We start from the raw sequence: 27,997 nt of genomic DNA, 5'->3' as shown, positions 1-27,997 counted from the left end.
GGATTTGGGAATGGGGAAATGGGGAATGGGGGATTTGGGGATTTGGGAATGGGGGATTTGGGGGATTTGGGAATGGGGGATTTGGGAATTGGGGATTTGGGGATTTGGGGGATTTGGGAATGGGGGATTTGGGAATGGGGATTTGGGAATGGGGGATTTGGGGGATTTGGGGATTTGGGAATGGGGGATTTGGGAATGGGGAATGGGAATGGGGGATTTGGGGGATTTGGGGATTTGGGAATGGGGGATTTGGGGGATTTGGGGATTTGGGAATGGGGGATTTGGGAATGGGGATTTGGGAATGGGGGATTTGGGGGATTTGGGGATTTGGGAATGGGGGATTTGGGAATGGGGAATGGGAATGGGGGATTTGGGGGATTTGGGGATTTGGGAATGGGGGATTTGGGGGATTTGGGGATTTGGGAATGGGGGAATGGGGAATGGGAATGGGGAAATGGGGGATTTGGGGGATTTGGGGATTTGGGAATGGGGAATGGGAAATGGGGGATGGGGGATTTGGGAATGGGGATTTGGGGATTTGGGGGATTTGGGAATGGGGAATGGGGGATTTGGGAATGGGGGATTTGGGAATGGGGATTTGGGGATTTGGGGGATTTGGGAATGGGGAATGGGGGATTTGGGAATGGGGAATGGGGAATGGGGGATTTGGGAATGGGGGATTTGGGAATGGGGGATTTGGGGGATTTGGGGGATTTGGGAATGGGGAATGGGGGATTTGGGGGATTTGGGGGATTTGGGAATGGGGAATGGGGGATGGGGAATTTGGGATTTGGGGGATTTGGGAATGGGGGATTTGGGAATGGGGAATGGGGGATTTGGGGGATTTGGGGGATTTGGGAATGGGGAATGGGGGATGGGGAATTTGGGATTTGGGGGATTTGGGAATGGGGGATTTGGGAATGGGGAATGGGGGATTTGGGGATTTGGGGGATTTGGGGATTTGGGGGATTTGGGAATGGGGGATTGGGGAATGGGGGATTGGGGAATGGGGAGAGGATCCAGGGAATGGGGAATGGATCCAGGGAATGGGGAATGGATTTAGGGAAAGGATTTAGGGAATGAGGGAAAGGATCCAGGGAATTCTCAGAGCTTTCCCCTCATGGCTGAGCCCATCCAGGCTGGGAATCCCTGGAATTTTCCACCTTTCCCTGGAATTTTCCACCCTTCCCTGGAATTCTCCTGGAATGTCCCGCCCTTCCCTGGAATTTTCCCCCCTCCCCTGGAATTTCCCAACCTTCCCTGGAATTTTCTGCCCCTCCCTGGAATGTTCTGGAATTTTCCCCCCTTCCCAGTAATTTTCTGCCCTTCCCTGGAATTTTCCACCCTTCCCTGGAATTCTCCTGGAATTTTCCACCTTTCCCAGGAATTTCTCGCCCTTCCCTGGAATTCTCCTGTAATTTTCTGCCCTTCCCTGGAATTTCCTGCCCTCCCCTGGCATTTTCCACCTTTCCCTGGAATTTTCTGCCCTTCCCTGGAATTTCCCGCCCTTCCCAGGAATTCTCCTGGAATTTTCCACCTTTTCCTGGAATTTTCCCCCTTCCTTGGAATTTCCCGCCCTTCCCTGGAATTTTCCCCCCTCCCCTGGAATTTCTCACCCTCCCCTGGAATTCTCCTGGAATTTCCCACCTTTCCCTGGAATGTTCTGGAATTTTCCACCCTTCCCTGGAATTCCCCTGGAATTTCCCCCCTTCCCTGGAATTTTCCGCCCTTCCCTGGAATTCTCCTGGAATTTTCCGCCTTTCCTGGAATTCTCCTGGAATTTCCCACCCTTCCCTGTAATTTTCTGCCCTCCCCTGGAATTTTCTGCCCTTCCTGGGAATTTTCCACCTTTCCCTGGACTTTTCTGCCCTTTCCTGGAATTTCCCACCCTTCCCTGGAATTTTCCCCCGTCCCCTGGAATTCTCCGCCCTTTCCCTGGAATTCTCCTGGAATTTTCTGCCCTTCCCTGTAATTTTTCCCCCCTTCCCTGGAATGTTCTGGAATTTCCTGCCCTTCCCTGGAATTTTCCCCCCTTCCCTTTAATGTTCCACCTTTCCCTGGAATTCTCCTGGAATTTTCTGCCCTTCCCTGGAATGTTCTGGAATTTTCCCCCCTTTCCTGGAATTTTCCACCTTTCCCTGGAATTTCCCCCCCTTCCCTGGATTTTCCCCCCTTTCCCTGGAATGTTCTGGAATTTTCCCCCTTTCCCTCTAATTTTCCCCCCTTCCCTGGAATTCTCCTGGAATTTCCCCCCTTCCCTGGAAGTTTCTGCCCTTCCCTGGAATTCTCCTGGAATTTTCCCCCCTCCCCTGGAATGTCCCGCCCTCCCCTGGAATTTTCCACCTTTCCCTGGAATTTCCCCCCCTTCCCTGGAAGTTTCCGCCCTTCCCTGGAATGTTCTGGAATTTCCTGCCCTTCCCTGCAATTTCCCATCCTTCTCTGGAATTTTCCCCCCTTCCCTGGAATGTTCGGGAGTTTTCTGCCCTTTTCTGGAATTTTCCGCCCTTCCCTGGAATTCTCCTGGAATTTTCCACCTTTCCCTGGAATTGTCCTGGAATTTTCCCCCCTTCCCTGTAATTCTCCTGGAATTTCCCCCCCTCCCCTGGAATTCTCCTGGAATTTCCACCCTTCCCTGTAATTTTCCCACCCTTCCCTGGAATTCTCCTGGAATTTCCCATCCTTCCCTGGAATTCCCCAGGAATTTCCCGCCCTCCCCAGGAATTTCCCGCCCTCCCCGTGCCCCGATTGGCCGTGTGTGTACCTGGCTCAGGGTGCCGGGGAAGCTGATCTGGCGCAGGCGGAAGCGGGGCCGGCACTGCAGGGTCACCTCCAGCACCACCCCCAGGGCCCCCAGGTGCAGCCGCGCCGCCTCCAACAGCTCCGGGTTCAGCTCCGGGGAACATTCCAGAAGCTCCCCCGAGGCCAGCAGCAGCGTCACCCCCACCACCTGCAGGCGACAGGGAATTTTGGGAATTTTCTAGAATTTTTTGGGATTTTTTTGGGATTTTTTTGGAATTTTTTTTGGAATTTTTTCTAAATTTCGATGATTTTTTCCGGAATTTTTTAGAATTTTTTGGAATTTTTTTAGAATTTTTTTTTTTTTTTGTTGGGGAATTTTTTTGGCATTTTTTTGTAGAATCTTTTAGATTTTTTTGGTGGCTTTTTTCTAGAATTTTTTTAGAATTTTGGGGGATTTTTTAGAATTTTTTACAATTTTTTGGAATTTTTTTAGAAATTTTTTTAGCATTTTTTTTCTTTTTTGGAATTTTTTTAGAATTTTTTGGATTTTTAAAATTTTTTTAGAATTTTTCAGGGATTTTTTTTGCATTTTTTGGAATTTTTTGGCATTTTAAAAGAAATTTTTTTGGATTTTTTTAGAATTTTTTGGAACTTTTTTAGATTTTTTTAATTAATTTTTTTAGAATTTTTTGGAATTTTTGGAAATTTTTGAGAGATTTTTTAGAATTTTTTGGAACTTTTTTAGATTTTTAATTAATTTTTTTAGAATTTTTTGGGAGATTTTTTTAGAATTTTTTGGATTTTTTTTGCAATTTTTGGGCATTTTTTGTAGAATTTTTTAGATTTTTTGTGGAATTTTTTTGATTTTTTGAAAATTTTCAGAATTTTTTTAGAATTTTTTTGGAATTTTTTTTGCAAATTTTTTGCAAATTTTTAGAATTTTTTTAGAATTTTTTAGAATTTTTTGAAATGTTTTTAGAATTTTTTGAATTTTTTAGAATTTTTTGGAATTTTTTTTGAATATTTTTTAATTTTTTGTTGGGGAATTTTTTTGGCATTTTTGGTAGAATTTTTTAGATTTTTGGTGGCATTTTTCCCGAAATTTTTTAGATTTTTTTGGGATTTTTTTGGGATTTTTTTGGAATTTCTATGATTTTTTCCAGAATTTTTTAGAATTTTTTGGAATTTTTTTGGAATTTTTTTTAGAATTTTTTGGGGATTTTTTAGAATTTTTTTTAGATTTTTTCAGAATTTTTTTAGAATTTTTTTGGATTTTTTTAAAATAATTTTTTTGGATTTTTTTTTAATTTTTCGGAATTTTTTTTAGAATTTTTTCGGATTTTTTTAGATTTTTTTTCTGAATTTTTTTTTTAATTGTTTGGATTTTTGAGATTTTTAAAAAATTTTTTTTGAATTTTTTGTAGAATTTTTAAAATTTTTTTTAAATTTTTTTGGATTTTTTGAGATTTTTAAAATTTTTTTTAAATTTTTTGTGAAATTTTTAAAAATTTTTTTGAATTCTTTTTAGAATTTTTTTAGATTTTTTTTAGAATTTTATTGAATTTCTTTGAAAATGTTTTTGTGATTTTTTTAATTTTTAATTTTTTTGGGATTTTTTGGGGATTTTTTTAGAATTTTTTGGGGATTTTTTGCAAATTTTTTTTGAATTTTTTTTATTTTTTGAGATTTTAAAAAATTTTTTGTAGAATTTTAAAAAAATTTAAAAAACTTTTTAGAATTTTTTTTAGATTTTTTTTAGAATTTTGGGGTATTTTTTGATTTTTTTGGATTTTTTTGGAATTTTTAAAGATTTTTTGGAATTTTTGTAGAATTTTTGTAGAATTTTTTTAGAATTTTTTCAGATTTTTTCAAATTTTTTTAGAATTTTTGGGGTATTTTTTGGATTTTTTTAGAATTTTTTTGGAATTTTTTTTGCGATTTTTTTTAGAATTTTGGGGGATTTTTTAAAGAATTTTTTGGAATTAAAAAATGATAGAATTTTTTCGATTTTTGGGGGATTTTTTAGAATTTTTGGGGTATTTTCTGAATTTTTTAGGTTTTTAAAATTTTTTGTAGAATTTTTTAAAATTTTTTAGAATTTTTTTTAGAATTTTTTAGATTTTTAAATTTTTTTTGAATTTTTTGAAATTATTTGAAATGCTTTTGTAATTTTTTTTAGACTTTTTTGGATTTTTTTGAAATGTTTTTGGAAGTTTTTTGGAATTTTTTTAGAACTTTTTAGAATTTTTTGGCATTTTTGTAGAATTTGTAAGAATTTTTTTTTTTTTAGAATTTTCTTCATTTTTTGGAAATTTTTTGAGATTTTCTTGGAAATTTTCTGAGATTTTTTTTAGAAATTGTTTGGGGGTATTTTTCCAGACTGTTTTGCCATTTTTGGGGACTTTTGCCAGGATTTTTTGTTTATTTTTAAAGACTTTTTGGGGGGCATTTTTTGCCCAATTTTTAAATTTATATTTTTAATTTTTTTGCAACATAAAAAATTTAAATTTTTTTGTTGTTGTTGTTTAAATTTTTCAATTCTTTTGGCATTGATTCCCCCCAAAAACCCCCAAATTCCGGGGTTTGGCTCTGACCTGCGTGGCGAGGATCCCCAGCTGGATCCCGGTGTTGTGGGTCCCGGTGCCGATCACCCCGGCCACCGACACCTCGGACACGGCGCCTAAACTGGGACAGGCCAAAGACCCGGCTGGGAACCGCGGAATGGGATCCTCGGCCCTCCTGGATCTGGTCCTGGATCCTGAGCCCACCTGGATCCAGTCCTGATCCCACCCGGATCCATTCCTGAATCCACCTGGATCCAGTCCTGGATCCTGATCCCACTTGGATCCATTCCCATTCCTGATCAATCCTGGATCCTGAGCCCACCTGGATCCAGTCCTGAGCCCACCCGGATCCAGTCCTGGATCCTGAGCCCACACGGATCCATTCCCATTCCTGATCCCACCCGGATCCATTCCTGAATCCACCTGGATCCAGTCCTGGATCCTGATCCCACCCGGATCCATTCCTGATCTCTCCTGGATCCAGTCCTGGATCCTCAGCCCACCTGGATCCAGTCCTGAGCCCACCCAGATCCATTCCTGAGCCCACCTGGATCCAATCCTGATCCCACCCAGATCCAGTCCTGGATCCTGAGCCCACCCGGATCCATTCCTGATCCCACCCGGATCCAGTCCTGAGCCCACCCAGATCCAGTCCTCGATCCCGATCCCACCTGGATCCAGTCCTGAGCCCACCTGGATCCAGTCCTGGATCCTGAGCCCACCCGGATCCATTCCTGATCTCTCCTGGATCCAGTCCTGGATCCTCAGCCCACCTGGATCCAGTCCTGATTCCACCCAGATCCATTCCTGAGCCCACCCGGATCCAGTCCTGAGCCCACCTGGATCCATTCCCAATCCCACCCGGATCCATTCCTGGATCCTGATCCCACCTGGATCCAGTCCTGAGCCCTCCTGGATCCATTCCAGGATCCCCCCCCGGATCCATTCCTGATCTCACCTGAATCCCTTCCTGACCCCACCCAGATCCATTCCTGAATCCACCTGGATCCAGTCCTGGATCCTGATCCCACCTGGATCCATTCCTGATCCCTCCTGGATCCAGTCCTGGATCCTGATCCCACCCGAATCCATTCCTGAGCCCTCCTGGATCCAGTCCTGGATCCTGATCCCACCCGAATCCATTCCTGAGCCCTCCTGGATCCAGTCCTGGATCCTGATCCCACCTGGATCCATTCCCAATCCCACCCGGATCCAGTCCTGAGCCCACCGGAATCCATTCCCATTCCTGATCCCACCCGGATCCATTCCTGCATCCTGAGCCCACCCGCATCCATTCCTGATTCCAACCAAATCCATTCCTGATCCCACCCGGATCCATTCCTGAGCCCACCCCGATCCAGTCCTGGATCCTGATCTCACCTGAATCCATTCCCAATCCCACCCGGATCCAGTCCTGGATCCTGAGCCCACCCAGATCCATTCCTGACTCCTCCTCAATCCATTCCCAGATCCATTCCCAATCCCAATCCCAATCCCATCCCCATTCCCGATCTCAATCCCATTCCCCGCCCCAATCCCAATCCCACCCCGTTCCCGCTCACTTGGCCAGGGCCAGGCTGTTCCCATTCCCAATCCCAATCCCGATCCCAATCCTGATCCCATTCCCAACCCCAATCCTGACCCCATTCTCAATCCTGATCCTGATCCCGTCCCATTCTCATTCCCAACCCCATTCCTGACCCCACTCCCAATCCCATCACATTTCCATTTCCAATCCCAATCCCATTCCCAAACCCCATCTTTAAACCCGTATTTAATCCCATTTTTAATCCCACATTTAATCCCATATTCAATCCCATTTAATCCCATATTTAATCCCATCTAATCCCATTATAATCCCATTTAATCCCACATTTAATCCCATTTCCCCCTCACATTTCCAGGGCCATTCCGTGTTTGTCCAGTTCCAGGTTCAGCTCCCATCTTTAATCCCATTTAACCCCATATTCAATCCCATCTTTAATCCCATTTAATCCCATATTTAATCCCGTATTTAATCCCATCTAATCCCACATTTAATCCCACATTTAACCCCTCACATTTCCAGGGCCATTCCGTGTTTGTCCAGTTCCAGGTTCAGCTCCCAACTTTAACCCCATATTCAATCCCATTTTAACCCCAACTTTAATCCCATATTCAATCCCATATTTAACCCCTCACATTTCCAGGGCCATTCCGTGTTTGTCCAGTTCCAGGTTCAGCTCCCATCTTTAACCCCATATTTAATCCCATCTTTAATCCCATTTAACCCCATATTCAATCCCATTTAATCCCATATTCAATGCCATTATAATCCCATTTAATCCCACATTTAATCCCATCTTTAATCCAATTTAACCCCACATTTAATCCCATTTAATGCCATTATAATCCCATTTAATCCCACATTTAATCCCATTTTCCCTCACATTTCCAGGGCCATTCCGTGTTTGTCCAGTTCCAGGTTCAGCTCCCAACTTTAACCCCATATTTAATCCCATCTTTAATCCCATCTAATCCCATTATAATCCCAATCAATCCCATTTAATCCCACATTTAATCCCATTTCCCTTCACATTTCCAGGGCCATTCCCTGTTTGTCCAGTTCCAGGTTCAGCTCCCATCTTTAATCCCATATTCAATCCCATTTAATCCCATATTCAATCCCATATTTAATCCCATTTAACCCCATATTCAATCCCATTATAATCCCATATTCAATCCCACATTTAATCCCATTTTCCCCTCACATTTCCAGGGCCATTCCGTGTTTGTCCAGTTCCAGGTTCAGCTCCCATCTTTAACCCCATTTAATCCCATATTCAATCCCATTATAATCCCATATTCAATCCCATATTTAATCCCATTTAACCCCATATTCAATCCCTTTATAATCCCATATTCAATCCCACATTTAATCCCGTATTTAATCCCATTTAATCCCACATTTAACCCCTCACATTTCCAGGGCCATTCCGTGTTTGTCCAGTTCCAGGTTCAGCTCCCATCTTTAACCCCATTTAATCCCATCTAACCCCATATTCAATCCCATATTCAATCCCATTTAATCCCGTATTTAATCCCATTTAATCCCATATTCAATCCCATATTTAATCCCATTTAATCCCGTATTTAACCCCTCACATTTCCAGGGCCATTCCGTGTTTGTCCAGTTCCAGGTTCAGCTCCGACAGGAGAATCCCGGCCTCCACCTTCACCTGCAGCTTCTCCTTGTCCACCTGCAGAGCACGGAGCAACCCCAGCCCAAATTGGGGATTTGGGGGAATTTTTTGGGGAATTTTTGGAATTTTTGGGGAATTTTGGAGAATTTTGGGGCAATTTTGAGGGATTTTTTGGGGATTTTTTGGGAATTTTTTTGGAATTTTTGGGATTTTGGGGGATTTTTTGTGAATTTTGAGGGATTTTTTTGCAATTTTGAGGGATTTTTGGAGGATTTTTTGGGATTTTCTTTTTTGCAATTTTGAAGGATTTTTTTTTTTTTGAATTTTTGTGATTTTTTGTGAATTTTTAGGGATTTTTTGGGAGGAATTTTTGGGCATTTTTGAGGGATTTTTTTTATTTTTTGGGGATTTTTTGTGGATTTTTTGGGGGATTTTTTTTGGAATTTTTGTGAATTTTTGTGAATTTTTAGGGATTTTTTGGTGATTTTTTGGTGATTTTGTCCACCTGCAGAGCACGGAGCCACCTGAGACCCAGTTTGGGATTTTGGGGATTTTTGGAGATTTTTTTTGGAATTTTTGGGGCAATTTTGAGGGATTTTTTGGGGATTCTTGGGGGATTTTTTTTGTGATTTTTTGGGAATTTTGGGGATTTTTTGGGAATTTTTGGAGGATTATTTGGGATTTTTTTGGGGGGGCAATTTTGAAGGGTATTTTTTTTTTGGAATTTTTATGATTTTTTGTGAATTTTGAGGGATTTTTGGTGATTTTTTGGTGATTTTGTCCACCTGCCGAGCATGGAGCCACCTCAGCCCCAATTTGGGATTTTGAGGATTTTTGGGAATTTTTGGGGCAATTTTGAGGGATTTTTTGGGGATTTTGGGGGAATTTTTTGGGAATTTTTAGGGGATTTTTGGAGGATTTTTTTGGGATTTTTTTAATTTTTTGGACAATTTTGAAGGAATTTTTTTTAATTTTTTGGGGAATTTTTGTGATTTTTTTGGTGAATTTTTAGGGATTTTTGGTGATTTTTTTTGGGGGGGGAAATTTTTGTGATTTTTTTGGTGAATTTTTGAGGGATTTTTGGAGGAATTTTTGGGGATTTTTTGGGGGGGATTTTTTTGGCATTTTGGGGGAATTTTTGTCTTTTTTTTGTGAATTTTTAGGGATTTTCTGGTGATTTTTTGGTGAAAATCTTTTTATTTTTGGTTTGTTTTTTTTTTTAGAGGGGAAATTTTATTTTTTCCAAGAATATTTTCCATTTGTTTGGAATTTTTTTGGGGTGGGGGAGATTTTTTTTGGGATTTTTGGGGATTTTTCAGGAATACATTGTGGGGATTTTTTAGGATGGAAATCTTTCTATTTTTGGGGGTTTTTTTGGGAAAATTTTATTTTTTCCAAGAATATTTCCCATTTTATTTGGATTTTTTTGGGGGGTGGGGGAGATTTTTTTGGGTATTTTGGGGGGGGATTTTTGGGGAATTTTTGGGGAATTTTTTGGGGAATTTTTGGGGAATTTTTGGGGAATTTTTTGTGAATTTTTAGGGAATTTTTTTTCATTTTCTGGGGGATTGTTTGGGCAATTTTGAGGCATTTTTTGAGGCATTTTTTGGCGAATTTTGGGGGAAATTTGGGGGAATTTTGGGAATTTTTTGGTGAATTTTTAGGGAGTTTTGATGATTTTTTGGTGATTTTGTCCACCTGTGGGGAACGGAGCAACCTCAGCCCCAGTTTGGGATTTTGGGGATTTTTTTTGGGATTTTTTGGCAATTTTTTTGACAATTTTGAGGGATTTTTTGAGGAATTTTTGGGGAATTTTTGTGATTTTAGGGGATTATTTGGGGATTTTTGGGGATTTTTTCGAGCAATTTTGAGGGATTTTTGGAGGAATTTTTGGAGGAATTTTTTTGGGGGGATTTTTTTGGCATTTTGGGGGAATTTTTATCATTTTTTTCTGAATTTTTAGGGATTTTCTGGTGATTTTTTGGTGAAAATCTTTTTATTTTGGGGTTTTTTTGGGAAAATTTCATTTTCCCGCAAATATTTTCCATTTGTTTCCATTTTCTTTGGGACTGGAGGATTTTTTTTTGGGGGAGGACTGAAAGATTTGGATTTTTTAGTGGGATTGAACCGTTTTTCCCAAGGTTCCCGCGGGTTTTTCCGGAAGGTTCCGCGCCCGACCTGCAGCACGCGGTTGAGGTGGCCCATGTGGATCATGAAGCCGTCGGTGCAGGCGATGTCCGAGGGGGAGTGGCCGCCCCCCACCACCTTCACGCGCTTCCCCTGCTGCCGGGCCAGCTCCAGGATCTGCCCCAAAAACACCGGGAATGAACCCAAAACATCGGCCCCAAATCGCCGGGAATGTCCCCAAAAAAAACATTCGGAAAATATCAGGAAGATCCCAAAAAAACCACCCAAAACCACCAAGAATACCCCAAAAAATACCAATCCTAAAACATTGGGAATATCTCAAAAACACCAATCCCAAAACATCAGGAATGTCCCAAAAAATGGATCCTAAAATATCGGGAATGTCCCCAAAAAAACTAATCCTAAACCAACAGGAATGTCCCAGAAAAATGACCCAAACCCAGCAGAAATGTCCCAAAAAAGGGATCCTAAAACATCAGGAATGTCCCAAAAACACCAATCCTAAAACATTGGGAATATCCCAAATAAACCAATCCTAAAGCATTGGGAATATCCCAAATAAACCACCACAAACATACTGGGAATGTCCCCAAAAAAATGATCCAAAAATATTTGGAATATCCCAAAAACACCAATCCTAAAATATCAGGAATATCCAAAAAAACCCAATCCTAAAACATCGGGAATGTCCCCAAAAAACCAACCCCAAACCCACTGGGAATGTCCCCAAAAAAACGATCCTAAACCACCGGGAATGTCCCAAAAAACCCAATCCTAAACCATTGGGAATATCCAAAAAACCGATCCTAAAATATCAGGAATGTCCCCAAAAAAACCATCCCCAAATTGCCGGGAATGTCCCCCCAAAAAAAAATCCTGAACCAACGGGAATGTCCCAAAAAAACAACCCCAAATCACCGGGAATGTCCCCAAAAAAACCAATCCTAAACCAAGAGAAATGTCCCCAAAAAATCATCCCCAAATGGCCGGGAATGTCCCCAAAAACCATCCAGGATCTGCCAGAAAAACATTGGGAATGTCCCAAAAAAATCAATCCTAAACCATCAGGAATGTCCCAAAAAACCAATCCTAAAACCTTGGGAATGTCCCTAAAAAAAACCTACCCCAAAACCTCTGGGAATGTACCCAAAAAAATGATCTTAAAACATTGGGAATGTCCCAAAAACCCAATCCTAAAATATCAGGAATGTCCCCAAAAATCCAATCCAAAAACATTGGGAATATCCCAAATAAACCACCACAAACCCACTGGGAATATCCCAAAAAAATGATCCTAAAACATTGGGAATATCCAAAAAAAACCACCACAAACCCACTGGGAATGTACCCAAAAACACCAGTCCTAAAACATCGGGAATGTCCCAAAAAACCAATCCTAAAATATCAGGAATATCCCAAAAAGACCAATCCTAAAATATCAGGAATGTCCCTAAAAACCAAACCTAAACCAACAGGAATGTCCCAAAAAAACGATCCTAAAACACTGGGAATGTCCCCAAAAAACCATTTGGAAAATGTCAGGAAGATCCCAAAAAAACCAATCCTTCAACATTGGAAATATCCCAAAAAACTGATCCTAAACCATTGGGAATATCCCAAAAAAACCAATCCTAAAATATCGGGAATGTCCCCAAAAAAATGATCCTAAACCACTGGGAATGTCCCCAGAAAAAGGATTCTAAAACATCGGGAATATCCCCAAAAAAACGATCCTGAACCACTGGGAATGTCCCAAAAAAACCAATCCTAAAACATCAGGAAGGTCCCCCAAAAAAGGATCCTGAAATATCAGGAATATCCCAAAAAAGTCAATCCTAAAACCTTGGGAATGTCCCAAAAAACCCAGTCCTAGAATATTGGGAATGTCCCAAAAAAACCACCCCAAAATCCACCAGGAATATCCCAAAAAATGGATCCTAAACCATTGGGAATATCCCAAAAACACCAATCCTAAAATATCGGGAATATCCCAAAAAAAGGATCCTAAAATATCAGGAATGTCCCTAAGAAACATCCCAAAATCGCCAGGAATGTCCCCAAAAAAACGTTTGGAAAATGTCAGGAAGATCCCAAAAAAACCAATCCTAAAACATTGGGAATATCCCAAAAAACCGATCCTAAACCATTGGGAATATCCCAAAAAAACCAATCCTAAAACATCAGGAATGTCCCCAAAAAAACCGATCCTAAAATATTTGGAATGTCCTTAAAAAACCCACCACAAAACCTTGGGAATGTCCCCAAAAAACCGATCCTAAACCATTGGGAAGATCCCAAAAATGGGATCCTAAAATATTTGGAATGTCCCTAAAAAACAACCCCAAATGGCCGGGAATGTCCCCCCAAAAAAAAATCCTGAACCAACGGGAATGTCCCAAAAAAACAACCCCAAATCACCGGGAATGTCCCCAAAAAACCCAATCCTAAACCAACAGGAATGTCCCCAAAAAATCATCCCCAAATGGCTGGGAATGTCCCCAAAAAACCAATCCTAAAACAGTGGGAATATCCCAAAAATGGGATCCTAAAATATCCGGAATGTCCCCCAAAAAAAAGGATCCTAAAACATCAGGAATATCCCAAAAAAACCAATCCGAAAATATCAAGAATGTCCCAAAAAAATCAATCCTAAAACATCAGGAATGTCCCAAAAAAACATTTGGAAAATGTCAGGAAGATCCCAAAAAAACCAATCCTAAACCATTGGGAATATCCCAAAAAAACGATCCTAAAATATCGGGAATGTCCCAAAAAAAAAGATCCTAAACCACTGGGAATGTCCCAAAAAACCCAATCCTAAAACATCGGGAATGTCCAAAAAAAAAGGATCCTAAAACCTCAGGAATATCCCCAAAATCACCAATGCTAAAATATCAGGAATGACCCCAAAAATCCAATCCTAAACCATCGGAAATATCCCAAATAAACCACCCCAAACCCACTGGGAATATCCCAAAAAAATGATCCTAAAACATTGGGAATATCCAAAAAAACCACCCTAAACCCACTGGGAATGTCCCAAAAACACCAGTCCTAAAACATCGGGAATATCCCAAAAAACCAATCCTAAAATATCAGGAATGTCCCAAAAAAACCAATCCTAAAATATCGGGAATGTCCCCAAAAAAATGATCCTAAACCACTGGGAATGTCCCAAAAAAATGATCCTAAAACAGTGGGAATATCCCAAAAATGGGATCCTAAAATATCCAGAATGTCCCCAAAAAAACGATCCTAAAACATCAGGAATATCCCAAAAAAAACAATCCGAAAATATCAAGAATGTCCCAAAAAAATCAATCCTAAAACATCAGGAATGTCCCAAAAAACCATTTGGAAAATGTCAGGAAGATCCCAAAAAAACCAATCCTAAAACATCAGGAATATCCCAGAAAAAATGATCCTAAACCACTGGGAATATCCCAAAAAACCCAATCCTAAAACATTGGGAATGTCCCAAAAAAAAGGATCCTAAAACCTCAGGAATATCCCCAAAATCACCAATGCTAAAATATCAGGAATGACCCCAAAAATCCAATCCTAAACCATCGGAAATATCCCAAATAAACCACCCCAAACCCACTGGGAATATCCCAAAAAAATGATCCTAAAACATCGGGAATATCCCAAATTAACCACCCTAAACCCACTGGGAATGTACCCAAAAACACCAGTCCTAAACCATCGGGAATGTCCCAAAAAACCAATCCTAAAATATCAGGAATATCCCAAAAATCAATCCTAAAACAATGGAAATGTCCCTAAAAACTGATCCTAAAATATCAGGAATGTCCCAAAAAATCATCCCAAAATCCACCAGGAAGATCCCAAAAAAACCAATCCTAAAACATCGGGAATATCCCAAAAAAACAATCCTGAACCACTGGGAATGTCCCCAAAAGAACCAATCCTAAAACATCAGGAAGGTCCCCCAAAAAAGGATCCTGAAATATCAGGAATATCCCAAAAAAGTCAATCCTAAAATATTGGGAATGTCCCAAAAAACCCAGTCCTAGAATATTGGGAATGTCCCAAAAAAACCACCCCAAAATCCACCAGGAATATCCCAAAAAATGGATCCTAAACCATTGGGAATATCCCAAAAAAACCCAATCCTAAAACATTGGGAATATCCCAAAAAAAGGATCCTAAAATATCAGGAATGTCCCTAAGAAACATCCCAAAATCGCCAGGAATGTCCCCAAAAAACCGTTTGGAAAATGTCAGGAAGATCCCAAAAAAACCAGTCCTAAAACATTGGAAATATCCCAAAAAACCGATCCTAAAATATCAGGAATATCCCAAAAAACCAATCCTAAACCATTGGGAATTTCCCAAAGAATCAATCCTAAAATATCGGGAATGTCCCCAAAAAAATGATCCTAAACCACTGGGAATGTCCCAAAAAAATGATCCTAAAACAGTGGGAATATCCTAAAAATGGGATCCTAAAATATCCAGAATGTCCCCAAAAAAACGATCCTAAAACATCAGGAATATCCCAAAAAAACCAATCCGAAAATATCAAGAATGTCCCAAAAAAATCAATCCTAAAACATCAGGAATGTCCCAAAAAAACCATTTGGAAAATGTCAGGAAGATCCCAAAAAAACCAATCCTAAAACATTGGGAATATCCCAAAATAACCAATCCTAAAATATCAAGAATGTCCCAAAAAACCATCCCAAAACCCACTGGGAATATCCCAAAAAATGGATCCTAAACCACCAGGAATGGCCCCAGAAAAATGACCCAAACCCAGCAGAAATGGCCCAAAAAAGGATCCTAAAATATCAGGAATGTCCCAAAAAAACAACCCCAAATGGCCGGGAATGTCCCCAAAAAACCATTCGGAAAATGTCAGGAAGATCCCAAAAAAACCAATCCTAAAATATTGGGAATATCCCAAAAACACCAATCCTAAAACGTCAGGAATATCCCCAAAAAAATGATCCTAAACCACTGGGAATATCCCAAAAAACCCAATCCTAAAACATCGGGAATGTCCAAAAAAAAAGGATCCTAAAACCTCAGGAATATCCCCAAAATCACCAATGCTAAAATATCAGGAATGACCCCAAAAATCCAATCCTAAACCATCGGAAATATCCCAAATAAACCACCCCAAACCCACTGGGAATATCCCAAAAAAAATGATCCTAAAATATCAGGAATATCCCAAATTAACCACCCTAAACCCACTGGGAATGTCCCAAAATCACCAGTCCTAAACCATCGGGAATGTCCCAAAAAACCAATCCTAAAATATCAGGAATATCCCAAAAACACCAATCCTAAAATATCGGGAATGTCCCCAAAAAACCAATCCTGAACCACTGGGAATGCACCCAGAAAAATGACCCAAACCCATCAGAAATGGCCAAAAAAAGGGATCCTAAAACATCAGGAATGTCCCAAAAAAAGGATCCTGAAACATTGGGAATGTCCCCAAAAAAACCCATTCTGAAAATATCAGGAAAGTCCCCAAAAAAACCCAATCCTAAAACGTTGGGAATGACCCAAAAACCCCAGTCCTAAAATATCAGGAATGTCCCAAAAAACCATTTGGAAAATGTCAGGAAGATCCCAAAAAAACCAATCCTAAAACATTGGGAATATCCCAAAATAACCAATCCTAAAATATCAAGAATGTCCCAAAAAACCATCCCAAAATCCACCAGGAATATCCCAAAAAATGGATCCTAAACCACCAGGAATATCCCAGAAAAATGACCCAAACCCAGCAGAAATGGCCCAAAAAAGGGATCCTAAAATATCAGGAATGTCCCAAAAAAACAACCCCAAATGGCCGGGAATGTCCCCAAAAAACCATTCGGAAAATGTCAGGAAGATCCCAAAAAAACCAATCCTAAAATATTGGGAATGTCCCAAAAACACCAATCCTAAAATGTCAGGAATATCCCCAAAAAAATGATCCTAAACCACTGGGAATATCCCAAAAAACCCAAACCTAAAACATTGGGAATATCCCAAAAAAACCGATCCTAAAATATCAGGAATATCCCAAAAAAACCAATCCTAAAACACTGGGAATGTCCCCAAAAAAACCACCCAAAAACCTCTGGGAGTATCCCAAAACCACCAATCCTAAAACATCAGGAATATCCCAAAAAACCATCCCAAAATCCACCAGGAATATCCCAAAAAAGTGATCCTAAAACACCAGGAATGGCCCCAGAAAAATGACCCAAACCCAGCAGAAATGGCCCAAAAAAGGGATCCTAAAATATCAGGAATGTCCCAAAAAACCAATCCTAAAACCTTGGGAATATCCCAAATAAACCAATCCTAAAGCACTGGGAATATCCCAAATAAACCACCACAAACATACTGGGAATGTCCCCAAAAACTGATCCTAAAACATTGGGAATGTCCCAAAAAATCATCCCAAAATCCACCAGGAATATCCCAAAAAACCCAATCCTAAACCATCGGGAATATCCCAAAAAAACCAATCCTAAAACATTGGGAATGTCCCCAAAAACACCAATCTTAAAACATCAGGAATACCCCAAAAAAACCAATCCTAAACCATTGGGAATATCCCAAAAAAATGATCCTAAACCATTGGGAATATCCCAAAAACACCAATCCTAAACCATTGGGAATATCCCAAAAACACCAATCCTAAACCATTGGGAATATCCCAAAAAACCATCCAAAAATCCACCAGGAATATCCCAAAAAACCAATCCTAAAATATCGGGAATATCCCATAAAACCCAAACCTAAACCATTGGGAATGTCCCCAAAAAAATGATCCTAAACCATTGGGAATATCCCAAAAAACTGATCCTAAACCATTGGGAATATCCCAAAAAACCATCCAAAAATCCACCGGGAATATCCCAAAAAATGGATCCTGAACCACCAGGAATGGCCCAGAAAAATGACCCAAACCCAGCAGAAATGGCCCAAAAAAGGGATCCTAAAATATCAGGAATGTCCCAAAAAACCAATCCTAAAACCTTGGGAATATCCCAAATAAACCAATCCTAAAGCACTGGGAATATCCCAAATAAACCAATCCTAAAACCTTGGGAATATCCCAAATAAACCAATCCTAAAACCTTGGGAATGTCCCAAATAAACCAATCCTAAAACCTTGGGAATATCCCAAATAAACCAATCCTAAAGCATTGGGAATATCCCAAATAAACCACCACAAACCCACTGGGAATGTCCCCAAAAACTGATCCTAAAACATTGGGAATGTCCCAAAAAATCATCCCAAAATCAACCAGGAATATCCCAAAAAACCCAATCCTAAACCATTGGGAATATCCCAAAACCACCAATCCTAAAACATTGGGAATGTCCCCAAAAACACCAATCTTAAAACATCAGGAATACCCCAAAAAAACCAATCCTAAACCATTGGGAATATCCCAAAAAAATGATCCTAAACCATTGGGAATGTCCCCAAAAACACCAATCCTAAACCATTGGGAATATCCCAAAAAACCATCCAAAAATCCACCAGGAATATCCCAAAAAACCAATCCTAAAATATCGGGAATATCCCATAAAAACCAATCCTAAACCATTGGGAATATCCCAAAAACTGATCCTAAACCATTGGGAATATCCCAAAAAACCCATCCAGGGAAAATTTCCCCCTTTTCCCCCTGGAACTCCTGATTTTTGGCCATTTTTTCCCCAATTTTGCTGGAATTTTTTGCCATTTTTCCCTCTGGAATCCCCGATTTTCCCTGGATTTTCCCCGGATTTTCCCTGATTTTCCCAGAAGTTTCCCCCCTGGAACTCCTCATTTTTTCCTGATTTTTTGAGGATTTTTTCCTCATTTTTGGGGGATTTTTTCCCCAATTTTTTGGGGATTTTTTTCCTGATTTTTTGTGAATTTTCCCCATTTTTCACCAATTTTCCCGGAATTTTTCCCCCTGGAACTCCTGATTTTTTCCTGATTTTTGGGGATTTTTTCTGATTTTTTTGAGGGACTTTCCCCCGATTTTTGGTGAATTTTCCCCATTTTTTCCAGATGTTTTTCCATTGGAACTCCTGATTTTTTCCTGATTTTTGGGGGATTTTTCCCTGATTTTTCAGGCATTTTTTCCCCGATTTTCCCCGAATTTTTTGCCATTTTTCCCCCTGGAATCCCCGATTTTCCCCGATTTTCCCAATTTTCCCCTATTTTCCCATTTTCCCCCATTTCCCCCCATTTTCCTGGGAAATTTTCCCACTGGAACTCCTGATTTTTCCCCAATTTTTGGGGGATTTTCCCTCGATTTTTTTGGGATTTTTCCTGGGTTTTTTTGTGGATTTTCCCTGATTTTTTGGGGGATTTTTCCCCAATTTTTGCTGAATTTTTCCCGGAATTTTTCCCCCTGGATCTCCTGATTTTTCTTGATTTTTGGCCATTTTTTCCCCGATTTTTCCAGAATTTTTTGCCATTTTTCCCGCTGGAATCCCCGATTTTCCCGGATTTTCCCCAATTTTCCCCCATTTTTCCCCCGATTTTCCCAGAAGTTTTCCCCCTGGAACTCCTGATTTTTCTTGATTTTTGGGGCATTTTTTATTATTTTTTTCCTGATTTTGGGGGATTTTTCCCCAATTTTTGGGGGGATTTTTTTCCTGATTTTTTGTGGATTTTTCCTGATTTTTTCGGGGTATTTTTCCCCATTTTCTCCCAATTTTCCCAGAAATTTTCCTCCTGGAACTCCTCATTTTTTCCTGATTTTTTTTCCTGATTTTTCCTGATTTTTTCCTGATTTTTGGGCGATTTTGGGGGGGATTTTTTTCTGATTTTTTGGGGGGATTTTTTTCTGATTTTTTGGGGGGGATTTTTCCCTGATTTTTGGGGGATTTTTCAGGCATTTTTTCCCCAATTTTCCCCGAATTTTTTGCATTTTTCCCCCTGCAATCCCCAGTTTTCCCCGGTTTTCCCAATTTTCCCAATTTTTCCCATTTTCCCGGGAAATTTCCCCCCTTGAACTCCCAATTTTTTCCTGATTTTTTGGGGATTTTTTTTCCTGATTTTTTGGGGATTTTCCCCCGATTTTTTGTGAGTTTTCCCCAATTTTTCCAGAAATTTCCCCCCTTGAACTCCCGATTTTTTCCTGATTTTTGGGGGATTTTTTCCAGATTTTTGGGGGATTTTTCCCCGATTCTTTCGGGAGGATTTTTCCCCGATTTTTTGGGGATTTTTTTCCTGATTTTTGGAGATTTTTTCCCAACTTTTTGGTGAATTTTCCCTGATTTTTTGGGGATTTTTCCCCAATTTTTGGTGAATTTTCCCCAATTTTTCCAGAACTTTTCTCCCCTAGAACTCCTGATTTTTCTTGATATTTTTGGGATTTTTTTTCCTGATTTTTTGGGGATTTTTTTCCCAAATTTTTGGTGGTTTTTTGGGCGATTTTTCCCCAATTTTTGTGAATTTTCCCCAATTTTTCCTCAATTTTCCTGGAAGTTTTCCCCCTGGAACTTCTGATTTTTTCCTGATTTTTTGGCCATTTTTTTCCCGATTTTTCTGGAATTTTTTGCATTTTTCCCTCTGGAATCCCCAATTTTCCCCGATTTCCCCATTTTCTCCCATTTCCCCCCAATTTTCCCAGAAGTTTTCCCCCTGAAACTCCTGATTTTTTTTCCTGATTTTTTTTGGATTTTTTTCCTGATTTTTTTTTATTTTTCCCCATTTTTGGGGATTTTTTTTTCCTGAATTTTTGGGGATTTTTTTCCCGATTTTCCCCACATTTTTCACCATTTTTCCCTCTGGAATCACAGATTTTCCCTGATTTTCCCCCATTTTCCCCCATTTTCCCCCGATTTTCCCAGAAGTTTTCCCCCCTAGAACTCCTGATTTTTTCAGGATTTTTTTCCTGATTTTTTCAGGATTTTTTCCTGATTTTTTGGGGATTTTCCCCCTGGAACTCTGGATTTTTCTTGATTTTTCAGGCATTTTTTCCCTGTTTTTTTCCCGAATTTTTGGCCATTTTTCCCTCTGGAATCACCAATTTTCCCCGTTTTTTCCCATTTTCCCCCATTTTTCCCCAATTTTCCTGGAATTTTTCCCCCTGGAACTCCTGATTTTTTCCTGATTTTTGGAGATTTTTTCCCCATTTTTTGTGAATTTTCCCCAATTTTTCCAGGAGTTTCTCCCCTGGAACTCCTGATTTTTTCCTGATTTTTTCCTGAATTTTTTGGGGGATTTTTTTCCCCAATTTTTTGTGAGTTTTCCCCAATTTTTCTGGAAATTTTCCCCCTGGTACTCCTGATTTTTTCCTGATTTTTTCCCCGATTTTTGGTGAATTTTCCCCAATTTTCCCGTAAGTTTTTCCCCTGGAACTCCTGATTTTTTCCTGATTTTTTTCCTGATATTTGGGGATTTATTTCCTGATTTTTCAGGCATTTTTTCCCCGTTTTTTCTGGAATTTTTTGCCATTTTTCCCCCTGGAATCGCCGATTCTCCCCATTTTCTCCATTTTCCCCCATTTTCCCCCATTTTTCCCCAATTCTCCCGGAAGTTTTCCTCCTGGAACTCCTGATTTTTCCCTGATTTTTGGGCGATTTTTGGGGGGATTTTTCCCCGATTTTTGGGGAATTTTGGGGGGGATTTTCCCTGATTTTTGGGGGATTTTGGGGGGGATTTTCCCCTGATTTTTGGGGGATTTGGGGGGGGATTTTTCCCTGATTTTTGGGCGATTTTGGGGGGGATTTTTCCCTGCTTTTTGGGGGATTTTTCCCTGATTTTCCCCGAATTTTTTGCCATTTTTCCCCCCGGAATCCCCGATTTTCCCCGGATTTTCCCGTTTTTTCCCATTTTTTCCCGTTTTTCCCGTTTTTTCCCGGATTTTCCCGGTACCTGGCGGATCTGGGCCACGCTGCGGGGTCGGTAGAAGAGCTCGGGCTCGCAGCCGTGGGTCCCGGCCCAGTTCCAGAACCTCAGCCCCGATTGGCCCTGGAGCTGCAGAGGGGGAGACCCCGATGGGAACAAGCCCAAAATTCCCAAATTTCCCCAAAATCCCAAATGGGAACAATCCCAAAATCCCAAATCCCAAATGGGAACAATCCCAAAATCCCAAATTTCCCAAAATCCCAAATGGGAAAAAATCCCAAATCCCCAAAATCCCAAATCCCAAATTTCCAAAAAATCCCAAATTCCCCAAAGTTCTCAAATCCCAAAATCCCAAATGCCCCAAATTCCCAAATCCCAAACTCCCAAAATTCCCCAAATCCCAAATGGGAAAATCCCAAATCCCAAAATTCCCAAATCTGAAAAATCCCAAATGGGAAAATCCCAAATCCCAAAATTCCCAAATCTGAAAAATCCCTAATGGGAAAAGTCCCAAATCCGAAAAATCCCAAATCCCCAAAATTCCCAAATCCCAAATCCCCAAAATTCCCCAAATCCCAAATCTGAAAAATCCCAAATCCCCAAAATTCCCAAATCCCAAAATGCCAAATGGGAAAAATCCCAAATGGGAAAAATCCCAAATGGGAAAAATCCCAAATTTCCCCAAAATTCCCAAATCCCAAAATCCCAAATGCCCCAGAATTCCCAAATCACAAAATTCCCAAATCCCCAAAATTCCCCAATTCCCAAACCCTCAATCCCAAATCCCAAAACCCCAAAATTTCCAAACCCCAAATCCCCAATTCCCTCCCCAGAATCTCCAAACCCCAAATTCCCCAAAATCCTAAATCCCAAAAATTCCAAATTCCCCAAAACCCCAAATCCCAAAATTCCCCCAAACCCCAAATCCCAAAATCCCCCAAAATTCCAAATTCCCAAAATTCCCCAAATTCCCCAAATCTCAAATCCTCAAACCCCATAATCCCAAATTCCCAAAGTTCCCAAATTCCCCAAATTCCCAAAACCCCGAAAATCCCAACACCCAAATGTCCAAAAATCCCCAAATTCCAAATCCCCAAATCCCCAAATTCCTGAAATCCCAGAAATCCCAAACCCCAAAACCCCAAAACAACAAAAAATCCCAAATTTGGGGGATTTTGGGGGGAATTTTAAAATTTTTTTGGGTTTTTTCCCCCAAATCCCGGGAGTGCCCCTCCCCCCCTTCCCTTCCCTTCCCTTCCCCCTCCTGGAATTTCAGGAAAAAAAATTCCCAAAAAATCCCCAAAAAATCCCCAAAAAATTTCCCATAAAACCCCCAAAAATGTAAACAAAAATCCCAGAAAAAAATTCCCCAAAATTCCCCAAAAAATCCCAAAAAATCCCCCCAAAAAATAATAAAAAAATCCCCCAAAATTCCCCAAAAAATCCCCCAAAAAATCCCCCAAAGCCTCGAAAAAATTCCCCCAAATCCTCCCAAAAACCTCCCAAAAATCCCCCCAAAAATCCCCAAAAATTCCCCTCAAAAATCCCAAAAATTCCCCAAAATTCGCCAAAAAATCCTCAAAAAATCCCAAAAAAATTCCCCAAAAAATGCCCCAAAAATCCCCAAAAAAATCTGCATAAAACCCCCAAAAATGAAAACAAAAATCCAGGGAAAAAATCCCCAAAATTCCCCCAAAAAATCCCGAAAAAAATCTCTAAAAATTCCCCCAAAAATCCACCCAAAAAATCCCCAAAAAATTCCCCCAAAAATCTCAAAAAATTTCCCCCAAAACCCTCCCAAAAATCCCCAAAAAATCCCAAAAAATTCCCCCAAAAATCTCAAAAAATCCCAAAAAATCCCCCCAAAATTCCCCCAAAACTCTCCCAAAAATTCGCAAGAAATCCACCCAAAATCCCGAAAAAAATCCCTAAAAATTTTTTTAAAAATAAAAAAAAATAAAAAAAAATTTAAAAAAATCCCCCAAAAATTCCCAGAAAATCTCCAAAATTTCCTAAAAAAATCCCCCCAAAAAATCTCAAAAAACCCCAAAAAATCCCTCCTAAAAAATCCCCAAAATTCCCCCAAAAGCCTCCCAAAAATCCCCAAAAAATTCAACAAAAAACCCTGAAAAAAATCCCCCTAATTCCCCCAAAAAATCCCCCCAAAATCCCAAAATTTTCCCCAAAAAAATTCCCAAAAAATCCCCCCCAAAAAACCCCCAAAAATCTCAAAATACCCCAGAAAAATCCCCAAAAATTCCCCAAAAAATTCCCAAAAAATCCCCCTTAAAATCCCCCAAAATTAAACAAAAAATCGCGAAAAAATCCCCAAAATTCCCCCAAAACCCTCCCAAAAATGCCCCCAAAAATCCCCAAAAAATCCCCCAGAAATCTCCAAAATTTCCTTAAAAAATCCCAAAAAAATCTCAAAAATTTCCCAAAAAATTCCCCCAAAAATCTCCCCAAAACCCTCCAAAAATCCCCAAAACATCCCCCCAAAATGCCCAGAAAATCTCCAAAATTTCCTTAAGAAATCCCCCAAAAATTTCCCAAAAAATCCCCCAAAAATCCCCCCAAAAATCTCCCCCCAAAAACCCCAAAAATTCCCCAAAAATCTCAAAAAAATTCCCCCAAAATTCCCCCAAACCCTCCCAAAAATCCCCAAAAATTCGCAAGAAATCCACCAAAAATCCTGGAAAAAATCCCGAAAAAAAATCCCAAAAATTCCCCCAAAAGTTTTTAAAAAGTTCCCCCAAATCCCAAAAAATTCACAAAAAATCCACAAAAAATCCCGAAAAATTCCCAAAGAAATCCCAAAAATTTCCCAAAAAATCCCCGAAAAGCCTTGAAAAAATTCCCCCAAACCCTCCCAAAAATCCCCCAAAAATCCCCCAAAAAATCCCGAAAAATCTCAAAAAAATCCCCAAAAAGTTCCAAAAATATCCCCAAAAAAAAAACCCCAAAATTCCCCCGAAATATTCCAAAAAATCCCCAAAAAATCCCCAAAAGTTCCCCCAAACACCTCCCCAAAATCCCCAAAAATTTAAACAAAAAAAACCCCCAAAAAATCCCAAAAAAAATCCCCCCAAAAATCCCCCAAAAATCTTCAAAAAATCCCAAAACAAATCGTTAAAAATCCCCCAAAAAATCCCCAAAATATCCCCAAAAAGTCCCAAAAATGCCCCCAAAAATCCCCCCAAAAAAATCCCCAAAAAAATCCCCCCCAAATCCCCAAAAAGTTCCAAAAATATCCCAAAAAATCCCCCCAAAATCCCCAAAAAACCCCGAAAAATCCCCAAAAAATCCCCCAAAAAATCCCAAAAAAACCTCCGAAAAATCCCCCAAAAATCCCCAAAAATCTTCAAAAAATCCCCCAAAAATCCCCCCAAAATTCTAAAAAAATCCCCCAACAATCCCGAAAAATATCTCAAGAAAATCCCCCCAAAATTCCCCCAAAACCTTCCCAAAAATCCCCAAAAATTCCCCAAAAAATCTTCAAAATTTCCTAAAAAAATTCCCCAAAAAACCCCCAAAAATTCCCCCAAAAAACGCCCCAAAAATCCCCCAAAATATCCCAAAAATGCTCCCAAAAATCCCCCAAAATATCCCCAAAAAATCCCCAAAAAATCCCAAAATTCCCCCAAAAATATCCCAAAAAAATCCCCCCAAAAATCCCCCCAATAATCCCCAAAAAATTCCAAAAAAATCTCCCCAAAAAACCCCAGAAAAATCCCAAAAATTCCCCCCAAAATTCCCAAAAATATCCCAAAAATATCCCAAAAAAATCCCAAAAAAATCCCCCCAAAACCCCTCCAAAAACCCCCGAAAAATCCCCCAAAATATCCCAAAAAATCCCCCAAAAAAACCCCAAAAAACCTCCGAAAAATCAAAAAAAAATCCCCAAAGATCTTCAAAAAATCTCCCAAAAATCCCCAAAAAGTTCCAAAAAATCCCCCAAAAAATCCCCCCCCAAAAAAATCCCAAAAATCCCCCAAAAACCCAGAAATATTCCCCAAAAAATCTCCAAAAAATCCCCAAAAAATTCCCCAAAATATCCCAAAAATGCTCACAAAAATCCCCAAAAAATTCCCCAAAAAAATCCCCCCCAAATCCCCAAAAAGTTCCAAAAATATCCCCAAAAAATCCCCCGAAAAATCCCCCAAAAATTCCCCAAAAATCCCCAAAAAATCCCCAAAAATTCCCCAAAAAAATCCCAAAAAAACCTCCGAAAAATCCCCAAAAAATCCTCAAAAATCTTCAAAAAATCCCCCAAAAAATCCCCCCCAAATCCCCAAAAAGTTCCAAAAATATCCCAAAAACATCCCCCAAAATTCCCCAAAAAATTCCCCCCCAAAAAATCCCCAAAATCCCCAAAAAACCCAGAAAAATTCCCCAAAAAATCCCAAAATCCCCAAAAAATCCCCCCAAAAATCCCAAAAAAATCGTCAAAAAAATCCCCAAAAAATCCCCCAAAAATCCCCCAAAAAATCCCCAAAATTCCCCCAAAAATCCCCCCCCAAAAAATCCCAAAAATCCCCCCAAAAACCCAGAAAAATTCCCCAAAAATCCCCAAAAAACCCCGAAAAATCCCCCAAAAACCCCCAAAAATCTTTAAAAAATCCCCCAAAAAATCCCCCCCAAAAAAATCCCAAAAATCTCCCAAAAATCCCAAAAAAATCCCAAAAAAACCTCCGAAAAATCCCCAAAAAATCTTCAAAAAATCCCCTAAAAATATCCCAAAATTCCCCAAAAAATCCCCCCCCAAAAATCCCAAAAATCCCCCAAAAAACCCAAGAAAAATTCCCCAAAAAATCCCAAAAAACCCCCGAACCCCCCCCCAAAAATCCCCAAAAACCCCCGAAAAAATCCCCCAAAAATCCCCAAAAAATCCCAAAAAAAACCCGAAAAATCCCCCCAAAAATCCCCAAAAAATCCCCCCAAAAATCCCAAAAAAAACCCGAAAAATCCCCTCAAAAAAACCCCAAAAATCCCAAAAAAATACCCCCAAATCCCCCAAAAGTTCCAAAAATATCCCAAAAAATCCCCCCAAAAATCCCCCAAAAATCCCCAAAAAATCCCCCCAAAAAAACCTCCGAAAATCCCAAAAAAAATCCCCAAAAATCTTCAAAAAATCCCCCAAAAAATCCCCCCAAAATCCCCAAAAAATCCCCAAAAAATCCCCAAAATTCCCCAAAAAATCCCCCCCCAAAAATCCCAGAAATCCCCCAAAAATTCCCCAAAAAACCCCAAAAAAACACCGAAAAATCCCCCCAAAAAACCCAAAAATCTTTAAAAAATCCCCAAAAAATCCCCCCAAAAAATCCCCAAAATCCCCCCAAAAATCCCCCCCAAAAATCCCAAAAATCCCCCAAAAAACCCAGAAAAATTCCCCAAAAAATCTCCAAAAAATCCCAAAAAACCCACCGAAAAATCCCCCCCAAAAACCCCAAAAAATCCCCCAAAAAATCCCAAAATCCTCCCAAAAATCCCCCCAAAAATCCCAAGAAATCCCCAAAAAAACCCCGAAAAATCCCCCAAAAATCCCCCCACAATCCCCCACAAATCCCAAAAAAACCTCCGAAAAATCCCCAAAAAATCCCCAAAAAGTCCCCCCAAAATCCCCAAAAAGTTCCAAAAATATCCCAAAAATATCCCAAAAATCCCCAAAAAACCTCCGAAAAATCCCCAAAAAAATCCCCCCAAAATCCCCAAAAATCCCAAAAAATCCTCTGAAAAATCCCCAAAAAATCCCCAAAAATCTTCAAAAAATTCCCGAAAAATCCCCTAAAAATCCCCAAAAAATCCCCAAAAAACCCTCTGAAAAATCCCCAAAAATCTTCAAAAAATCCCCAAAAAATCCTCTAAAAATCCCCCAAAATTTCCAAAAAATCCCCAAAAAATCCCCCAAAAAATCCACCAAATTCCCCAAAAAATCCCCAAAAAATCCCCAAAATTCCCCAAAAAATCCCCCCCCCAAAAATCCCAGAAATCCCCCCAAAAATTCCCCAAAAAACCCCAAAAAAACACCGAAAAATCCCCCCAAAAAACCCAAAAATCTTTAAAAAATCCCCAAAAAATCCCCCCAAAAAATCCCCAAAATCCCCCAAAAAATCCCCCCCCCAAAAAAATCCCAAAAACCCAGAAAAATTCCCCAAAAAATCCCAAAATTCCCCAAAAAATTCCCCGAAAAATCCCCAAAAAACCCAGAAAAATTCCCCAAAAATCCCGAAAAAATCCCCCCAAAAACCCCAAAAATCTTTTAAAAATCCCCAAAAATCCCCCCAAAAAATCCCCCAAATTCCCCAAAAAATCCCCCCCAAAAAATCCCAAAAATCCCCCCAAAAACCCAGAAAAATTCCCCAAAAAATCCCCAAAAATCTTTAAAAAATCCCCAAAAAATCCCCCCCCAAAAATCCCCAAAATTCCCCAAAAAATCCCCCCCAAAAAAATCCCAAAAACCCAGAAAAATTCCCCAAAAAATCCCAAAATTCCCCAAAAAATCCCCCCAAAAATCCCCAAAAAACCCAGAA

At 39.8% G+C, this 27,997-nt stretch overlaps 1 protein-coding gene across 1 annotated transcript in view; it reads right to left on the bottom strand.

Annotated features, from left to right (window-relative positions):
- The window catches only part of LOC139584903 (L-gulonolactone oxidase-like), a gene marked incomplete at its 3' end in the record, with an annotated part of 72,305 nt that overhangs the window by 33,675 nt on the left and 10,633 nt on the right, over window positions 1-27,997 (bottom strand). Inside the window, exons 2-6 of the mRNA XM_071417254.1 lie at window positions 21,495-21,596; window positions 10,664-10,789; window positions 8,448-8,542; window positions 5,334-5,424; window positions 2,762-2,947 (exon numbers count right to left, since the gene is read on the bottom strand). Of these exons, the coding sequence (XP_071273355.1) occupies window positions 2,762-2,947; window positions 5,334-5,424; window positions 8,448-8,542; window positions 10,664-10,789; window positions 21,495-21,596 (600 nt within the window). The remainder of the gene's footprint in view (window positions 1-2,761; window positions 2,948-5,333; window positions 5,425-8,447; window positions 8,543-10,663; window positions 10,790-21,494; window positions 21,597-27,997) is intronic.

This window comes from Agelaius tricolor, unplaced genomic scaffold (assembly GCF_023055355.1).
Source record: "Agelaius tricolor isolate 1412-34295 unplaced genomic scaffold, bAgeTri1.0.p SCAF_68, whole genome shotgun sequence".
NCBI lineage: Eukaryota > Metazoa > Chordata > Aves > Passeriformes > Icteridae > Agelaius > Agelaius tricolor.
The sequence above is the reverse complement of the archived record's forward strand: the minus strand, read 5'-3'. Positions and strand labels throughout refer to the sequence as shown.